The 9,350-nt window shown below is 37.8% G+C and overlaps 1 protein-coding gene and 1 pseudogene across 1 annotated transcript; both read right to left on the bottom strand.

Annotated features, from left to right (window-relative positions):
• Positions 1-2,296: 2,296 nt before the first annotated feature.
• Positions 2,297-5,086, bottom strand: LOC112097862 (annotated as a pseudogene).
• A 609-nt stretch (positions 5,087-5,695) lies between these two features.
• LOC18040316 (receptor like protein 3) lies at positions 5,696-8,807 on the bottom strand. The gene is given in 2 exon segments (XM_024183451.1): positions 5,696-7,883; positions 7,885-8,807. Coding segments are annotated over 2 exon segments (2,082 nt in total). The 3' UTR covers positions 5,696-6,724.
• Positions 8,808-9,350: the final 543 nt, after the last annotated feature.

Genomic DNA, 9,350 nt, shown 5'->3' with positions numbered 1-9,350 from the left:
ATTGGAGAGAGTAATGGGCTCCAGTGGGGTGTCACTACATCGAAGGTTTGAAACATTTTGTTCCTGATATTTTCAGTCTCATAATCGGAATTAGTTATTTTACAGTAGCAAAATCATAGAAAATTTATGGTTGTAATATAGATCCTGGCAATGCTTGTCATTATTCGAGTTTGAGGTTTCTTGAGATCAATTGTTAAAGGATTCAAATTTTAGTTACTATTTTCTTTTTCCTACCAATGCTCACTAGCCTGTAAAATTCTTAGAAATTGAAAGTCATAATGAAGGACCACACCCTATTATATTTTGATCATGATAGTCACGTGGCATGGCTGTCAAAGAGTACTTCCAGAGTAGATGAAAACTTTTCATCAGGCTTCTTTTCCACTTTGCCGAAGCAATATATTTCTTCTTTAATTTTATTGCATATTTTATAAAAAGATGCTTGCGTACGGTAGTAAAAGTAATGTAGCAAAAATATTTGGGAAACCAGTTTAATATTGTCCTAAATTGAATTAAGTCAGCTGTTAGTTACTAGTGAGCTATATGCACACTTCATCAATGGCTAATTTTTTCTCTCGACATGCTAGAATCTCCTACTAGCTTCCTTGACTTGCAAGTTACTATATGGTTATTACCTCTAGACCCATGTTCACGCATTATGTGAGGCCTATACTTACTTGCAGAAAGATCTAGTCCTGCAGCTTCTGTCATTTGTTGTTGACTTGTTGGTCATTTTTGTCCACTTTGTGCAACTTTAGTCTAAGCTAACCCATTGAAGTTGACTGGTTTTTCTTGTTTCTATCTTGAGACGATATATCTTCTACTTTCTCACCAGCATCCATTTCATTGGGAGATGAAACATAAAAACCTGAAAGTCAATTTGATCCTCTTATTTTGGTTGTTGAGAAACATAAATTGCTATTATGCTACAGAATTGTTAGCTCACAAATGAGTTACAGTATCCAGTCATTCAAACTCTGTACGAATAATTATTACTAGGAACAACAGTAAAGGAAATTGTTGATTTACCATGCAAGAGCACTGTATTCCTTAAAAATTTGATGCTCAGAAAGGTATGAACTGATCTCCTAAAGTGTTAATATTTCAAAATTATTATCAGAAAATTTACAATTGAGACTACTGTATGACAATTGACACAAAGATTTCACTGGATACATGGTTTCCAAAGAAATACAATCTCTCTAATTTAGAGGTTTTGAGACTTTAGATTTAGAACTTTGCCAGAGAAGTTATGGCTGAGCTTAAGCAAATGAAAGAACTCTATTTAACCAATTTCAATTGGGACAATATCATTAAGGTGGTTGTTCAAGGGGAATATTGCTGGTGGTAGGTTAAGAGTTTAATTTGTTGTTGATTAGTAGCATTAGTCTCAAATTAGGGGAGGCAACTCTGCGTAGCTTGAGATTTATAAGAATTCATCCAGATAGAAGAAAGGCAGGGCCTGTCAATATATTGTTGCTATCAACTGGACCTTAAACTGAAGGTTTACTTTTTCTTTGACAAACATAGAATTTGTCCGGAGCGAAAGAAAATCATTAAAGATCAATTTGTGAAGATTTGAAATGTGGATGCATTGAAGTGTAAAGATCTTGATTTGCTTTTGTTTCTTCTTCAGCTGTACTGGCGTAGAATGGTTAAATTTGTTTTTCTATTGTGTGATGGGTTAAGAGTTAAGAAACCCATGAACTTTGGTACTGAAAGCAAACTGGATTTGCTATGATCTCAACAAGTTTATAATAACTAGAGAGAGATTTTTCAACAAATTGCAGAAGTGATACCGTGCAACAAGATAGGTCTCTGCTAGAAATTTATTGTTGTGGTCATTGGTTGTTGAATAGGACATTAGCTCCAAAAGTGCAACCTATAAACATTGAGTACACATGCCAAGAATATGGCAGAGAGGGTGTAATACACTGGGCGAGTATCTAAGATTTTTCTGTATGTCAAGTTACTGAAATAATGTTACAGCATTTACATTTTGAAACACGAGATATTTATTTTCTTGGCAACATGATCTGATTTATGATTAATTGCGAGTTCTATATATGGTTGATAACTTTTCAAGGCCTCAAGCACGTTTTTCCTAATTTTCATTAGGATTGTTACATCTTTTTTTGTGCCTTCCTCTCAATGTATCTAGCATAGGATTTTGATCTAGCGCACTATTTAACATGCGCAATGTCACACGTGACAAGCCATGATGGGGCGGTCCTCCAGTCATGGCTTCTCAAGTGCGACATCGTGTACCATAATAAGTGCGATGTCACATGGTGGATCAGCCCTCATTTAGCATAAGCTGCAACAGCTTTAACTTAGGAAGAGGATAAACTATCCCAGTTACAGATCCAATAATAAAACCGAAAACAGTTCCAGCGATGAGGCCATTACGAAGATCCATATTATTTGAGGATTTACTTGGTAAACCAATATTTGTAGTAGTTCTTGGTTGAGTAGTGGACGACCGATTTGCAATATCACTGCAAAATTCTGGATTACCTTCAAAACTGGAGGGAGGAAAAGTATGAAGTTGACCTCCAGAAGGTATAGGTCCTTGCAAATTATTTTCTGCAGTGCTGAAGAATGACAAGAAATGGAGACTACTGAGTGAAGCAGGGATTTCACCAGATAGATGATTTTTAGATAGATCCAATCTTTCTAGGATAGTCAGTTGAGAAATTTGATTTGGAATGCTGCCGGCGAAGTTGTTATTGCCGAGGTCAAGCACATTAAGAAACTTTAACTGACCTGTCTCTGCTGGGATCCTTCCACTGAGGCTGTTATTTGCCAGGAATATTGTTGGTCGCAGGCCGAAAATTCTATTATACTGATGACTTGTAGAATTTTGATTGGGAAAGAGAAAGAAAGGCAAATCTGGTTTGTTCCTGTTAAATTTGTTCTGTTCTATTACAAGTGGCTGCAATCTGCTGAGTTCCTTTGGAAATTCTCCTGAAATATTGTTTTGGGACAAGGCGAAATAGAATAGGCTCGGCAAGTTTCCAAACCACCCTGGAATTGATCCTGTGATTTGATTTCCTGATAAGAGCAAAACTTCAAGCTTTGTGAGCTTACTAAGCCAAAGAGGGACTTGACCAGTGAGTTGGCAACCGGCTAAACTTACAGCCCTGAGATTCTGAAATCCATCTGAAATTTTGTTTTGATCATAATTTGGTGTTGCCTCATTCATGAAGTTCATGGTGAGGAAAAGAACATTAAGGTTCTTGCAACCCATTAGAATCCTGATTGCAGCAGAGATATTGGTTAATTTGTTTTCAGCAAGTTAGAGGAAAGACAGAGATTTCAGCTTAATTATTTCGGGTGGAATTTGTCCTTCTAGCTGGTTACAAGCCAGCCTAAGGGCAGTCAGCAACCTGCATGAAGTAAGGGTCAATAGAAAGCTACCAGTGAACATATTGATATAGAGGTCAATTGTTTCCAGCTGGGAAAGCACAGAAAAATTATAGGCTGAAAGATTGCCTGCAAAGAGGTTGCCCATTAAATTCAATGTTTTGAGATTGGTGCAATTCATCATAGATGAGGGCAAGGAACCAGACAGATTGTTTCTATAAAGAAGCAAATATTTCAAGTTGGTGAGCTTGCCAATATCTCTGGGAATAGAACCAATCAATTCTTTAGAGTAAAGCTCAAGAACGAGGAGGCTTGTGAGGTTAATGATGTCATTACTGATAAATCCAGAGAGCTTGTTAAAATGTAAGGACGGCTCTTCAAGTGATGCAGCAGCATAAATGTCATCAGGAAGTGATCTCAAAAGATTACTATAACCTGCTTGAAAAGACTTCAGCCTAGAGCAATTTCCAAGTCTAGGAGGAACCTGGCTACTAAAATCATTGTAGGAGAAGTCTAGAAGCCTCATGGAGCAGAATGAATGATTCCAAGCCAAGGAAGGGATAAGGCCAGTGAGCTCACCAGAAAGAGAGTTATAACTCAAATCAATTATTTCAAGCAGAGTTAAGAAGTGAAAGCAATTGATGGGAAGAGGACCATGGACGTGATTGTGTGAGAAGTTGAGATGGGATATATGTGTGAGGTTGCCAATAGAGGGGAGATGGTACCGCTAAAGCCTTTGAAGGGTAGCCACAAATGACTGACACAACCACTGGCCTCAAATTTGATGCCTTCCCACAGGCAATAGTCGGTGGAAGAAGACCAGTTCCATGGAGGAGAAGATAAGTTGAGGTGAAGAGACAGAAGAGAGTATTGATCTATTGGGTTGCAGGCTTGGCAAAGAGAGGCAAAGCAGGACAGAAATAGTATTAAAAGCTGCAAGACTAAGTGCAAGACTAAGGTAGGCAAATTTTTTTTAATTATATGTGTTTGGCAGCCGATTTTTATGCTGTCATATATCAGAAAGAATTGAAGGGACAAAATATATAGAGCTTGCATCACTTGGACTAACTTGTTCATAGCAGGTTGCATTAGAATATTAAAACCTCCATGACTAGTGATAGAGACAATAACATCCTGAAGTCATCTGAGAAAATTAAAGATTTGAATCTTCATTAACATTTACTTTCTGAGGATAGACTTTTCCGTATGACAACTGATGATTTGTCCACCAGCCGCAGGTACTATATTCATTTTTAAATTGTTTGTTGAGAATTTAAAACTTAGGAAATAGTGTATATTTTTCTCTTATTTTCTCAGAAAGGGTTCAAATGAACTTGAGAGTTAAAATAGTTATTTTTGGAACTTGATGATGCCTTGCTACTGAATAAAATAGTGGGTTGTATTTTGAATTTTTTCTCATTCAGGAATGGATTGATTATCATATATGGGTTTAGGTATCAGCAATTTATATGTAGAAGACTTGACTGTTGAATTGGTCTTCTGCAATCCAATAATTTTTTTTTTTTTTCAGATGGATCTTTTTTCTTGGTCTTATATCATATTGAATTGATTTTCTTTCTCTTTTCCTTTTTTGACTTATATTTTTTGCATAGAAACTCTTAAGCATACACATTTTGTGCAAAAGCTTGAAATCATGCTCATACTTGATTCTCATAAGCTTTTCCTTCGACAGGTGTAGCTGCAGCTGCAATTGTTTCATTTCTTATGCTAATATCATACTCTGTAATGCCATTTTTTGTTTTACTTTTTGAGGTCCCAGGATCAGAAGTCACTCAGATTTCAAGTTTTCTTGTGGAGAAGTGAGAAATCGCCAAAAATATTAAAAAAACAGAAAAATAGGATTATGTCATCCCTCATTTGTAGATTTGAATATATGGAGATGTATACTTTGAAAGTTTGACGACTAATTATTTTCTATCAACTGACAAGTAATGTTATTTTTCCACAAGTTCTTCATTGAAAATTGGTTAGAAAAATTTAGTTGAGTTCCTTAGGGAGAATGCTGATGTGTCAAGGTTGTTAGGGGACTGCTTATGTGGCAGTGATAGCTAGTTTGATTGATTAAAGTCAATTACTTTTTTCCACCGGGAAATTGCTGTGGCCGGGGTGATAATTGTAGCACAAACTTGGGTCCTTCTCATGAAGACCTTAACTAATTTGAGAGCCATTTGTTTCATTCTTGTCCTTGTAACTTTGTGATTCTTATGCTATGTTCTCGAAAGCTTGAATAAAAAACACTAGCCATTTTAGCCCGTGAATGTATGCCCAAGTGGCTGAACCAAATACTTGTTCTTGTGCTTTGTTTTAATCCTCTATTAAATTCTTTACTTGCTTTTGAATCGCTAACCATCAAGTATAAGTAGGTGGATAATTGGTCCTGTTAGCTGCCAATTACAAGAGGGTTCTCACCAAATACTTTAGCTGTTGTTCTTTGAACATGAAGCGATACATAGCAGTTACAAACTTATATTAGAGCAACTAGTGAAACACTTGCAGGGGCAGAAGCTGCCAGTAAAGTTGTTGTCGGAGTTGAGTCTGCTAAGCTGGAATTACTGGAGACGGAGAACCAAGTTGTATTGTTGCAATGAACCTGGAATTAACCCAATCAGTTTGTTGGAAAGAGGTCTTGAATTCTGAGGTTGGTGAGATGGACAATGGCACTGCTGGTAGTTCTGGAGAGTGGAGGTAAGGAGATTCGCTTTACTGTCACAGTGTCTTATTGAGAATGGGAAGAATTCATTCAGATAGAGAAAAGGTCGGGCCTGTAAAACCTTTGCTGCTGTCATCAGAAATTGACGAGTTTAGAATTCAAATCAATGGTTGTGAGATTGCAATCAAATGGTATATCTTCTCATTATGGACGCAGGAAACAAGCAAAGAATGATTTAGTTGTCCCCATACCAAAAATGCTGGATAGTCCAATTTCTTTGTGACTTAAAATCGAAGGTCACGTTTCTTTGTTAAAACGAAAGAGTTTTCAAGAGATTTGAAGTGTAAAGATCTTGGTTGCTTTTGTTTCTTCCATACTGAGCAGCCTGCTTGAACTTATCTCTGTTACAAAAACCCTTTAGTACTAATAGCAAATGGGAATTGCTATGATCTCTGCATGATTTCGCTAACTTGCTTAGCTCATAACACAAAGAGAGAAAATTTCTACAAATTTAAACGGCCATCCCATAATATCTTAGGTCTGTTCATACATCCCAGAAACTGGAAACAAAAGATTGTTCCCCTCTAATCTTATCAATTCCCTATCAACGCTAAAGACATTTGACAGAAGCTATCATGTCTTTCTCAATTCAATATTGGGTTTGCTATATTTTTTGTAGTTGCTCTCTCAGTGGCGTACAAGGTACCTTAATTGCTGCAGAAATTTTAGCCTTTGAAGGGGAAGCAGTATCCCAGTCGTGCACCCGATAATGAATCCAAAAATGGCTCCAGCAATGAGTCCATAACCAAGTTCAGCAATGAGTCCATAACCAAGTTCTTCACTGGAATCAGGAAGAACAATAGGTCTTGGTTGAACAGAACATGAGCGCTGAACAATGGCACCACACAGGTCTGGATTTCCTCGAAAGCTGGAGCTTGGAAAAGTATCAAACTGACCTCCTGAAGGTATTGATCCTCGAAGATTGTTCTCCGCAACATTGAAGGCAGACAAGAAATGGAGACGTTTAAGGGAGACAGGAATTTCACCAGATAGATGATTTTTAGAGAGATCCATTCTCTCTAAGTTGGTAAGTTGAGAAATTTGATCTGGAATGTTGCCAGAAAAGTTGTTGTGACTGAGGTCAAGCATATGAAGCAACTTTAACTGACCAATCTCAACAGGGATACTGCCGCTGAGGCTGTTGTTTTTCAGGTATATTGCTCGTGGAAAGTTGAAGATTTTTTTGTATTCTCCAATAAAATTGTTGCTTCCCTTGAAGAGAGAGAACTCTAGATAACTTTCATTCGCTTTGTTCTTGTCCTGTTCTGGAGTCAGTGCCGGCAACCTACAAAATTCCTTAGGAAATTCTCCTGATATGAGGTTATTAGAAAAGTCTATGTGGAATAAGCTAGACATATTTCCTAAAAACCGTGGAACTGAACCGGTGAGTTGATTAAAAGACAGGTCCAAGACCTGAAGCTTCTTGAGCTTACCTATCCAGGATGGAACTTGACCTTTGAGTTTGCATTCAGCTAAACCCAGAACCTGAAGATTTTTGAATCCATTTGCTGATGTTAGGTGGTCATTCTCTGGCATTGTTTCATCCATAAAATTCAAAGGGATGATGAGAACTTTGAGATTCTTGCAGCCCATCAAAATTCTGATTGCACCAGTAATATTGGTTAAAGAGTTGTTAGAAAGTGAGAGGAAAGACAAAGATTTCAGTGCAACTATGCCTGGTGAGATTTGTCCCTCTAGCTGGTTTCTTGCCAAGTTAACTGCAGTCAGTGACTTGCACGAATTAAGAGTTATTGGCAAGCTACCGGTGAACAGATTGCTACCAAGGCTTCAGAAGTGTTGAGAAGTTAAAAACCGAAATATCTCCTTCAAAGAAATTGCTCTGTAAGTTCAATATGGTGAGATTAATACAATTTTTCAAAGACGAAGGCAGAGAACCAGACAGAGAGTTGTTATGAAGTACCAAACTTTCCAAGTTGGTGAGCTTGCCAATATCTCGGGGGATCAGCCCGGTCAAACTGTTGGAGTAAAGCTCAAGAAACTTGAGGCTTGTGAGATTGACGATGCCATTTTTGATGGATCCGGAGATATGATTAAAAGATAAGGAGAGCTGTTCAAGAGATGTAGCAGTGTAAATGTCATCAGGAAGTGATCCTGTGAGATAATTGAAACCTGCTCGAAAAGTCTTTAATCTCGAGCAACTTCCTAGTCCCAGAGGAACCGGGCCAGTGAAGCAATTGTTGGACAAATCCAGGTGCCTGATGGAGCAGAAAGAGTCAACCCCGGCTGACCAAGAGATAAGGCCTGTGAAACTATTGTTGCTGACATTAAATGTGATCAAATTCTGAGTTAGACGAAAAATGGTTGATGGGATTTTTCCCTGGAAGTGGTTGCTGGACAAATCTATGATCTTAATGTAATTGGAGGACAAAGATGATGGAAATTCACCAGAAAGACGATTGTGTGAAAGATTGAGGTGAGATAGATGTGTGAGATTCCCGATAGAAAGGGAGATGGTGCCGGTAAGGCCTTTCCAGGGTAGCCAAAGATGACTGACTCGACCATTGGCATCACATTTGATGCCTTCCCACAAGCAGCAATCAGTGGAAGATGACCAGTTCAATCCAGGAGAAGATATGTTGAAGCCGAGAGACAGAAGAGAGTCTTGATCTATTTGGTTGCACGCTTGGCAAAAAGAGGAAAAGCAAGACAAAATAATTATTATTATGTGTAGGAGTTTTAGTTTAGGCATTGTTTTTCGTTGCTGTGTGAAGCAGCACATTTCTTTTCTTCCTTAATTAATCAGATATAAAGAGAGAACTAGATATGCTGAGGTTTCTGGGCCAAAACTGAAAATGACAAAATAAATCCCTACCCACCGCAGCTGACTATTCAAACTTGTTGAAAGTAAATGAAAGAAACATTTGGGGAGACCAAGACTTTTGAGGGTAAAAAACAAGTTAAACTTCACATTAATGTGTGACAATTTGAGGTGATATAGATGTATGAGGTTGCCAATAGAGGGAGAAATGATGCCACTAAGGCCTCTATTGGGCAACACGACCATCTTTGTCACAAAAGACTCCTTCTCACAAGCAGCACTCAACAGAAGAAGACAAATATTCAAGGAAGGATATGAATTTATTACATTGAATTTTTCTTGAAGACAAGAGAGAGTCTTGCTCTTGGAGATTGCTGCCTTGATGAGGAGAAGCAAAGCAGGATAGGAATAATAATAATAGTGGTAGTAGTAGTAGTAATAATACATGGTCTAAAATTACCAAGTTCATCATTG

Source organism: Citrus clementina, unplaced genomic scaffold, assembly GCF_000493195.1.
Source record: "Citrus clementina cultivar Clemenules unplaced genomic scaffold, Citrus_clementina_v1.0 scaffold_5, whole genome shotgun sequence".
NCBI classification, from domain to species: domain Eukaryota; kingdom Viridiplantae; phylum Streptophyta; class Magnoliopsida; order Sapindales; family Rutaceae; genus Citrus; species Citrus x clementina.
This window is presented reverse-complemented; position numbering and strand designations above follow the sequence as displayed.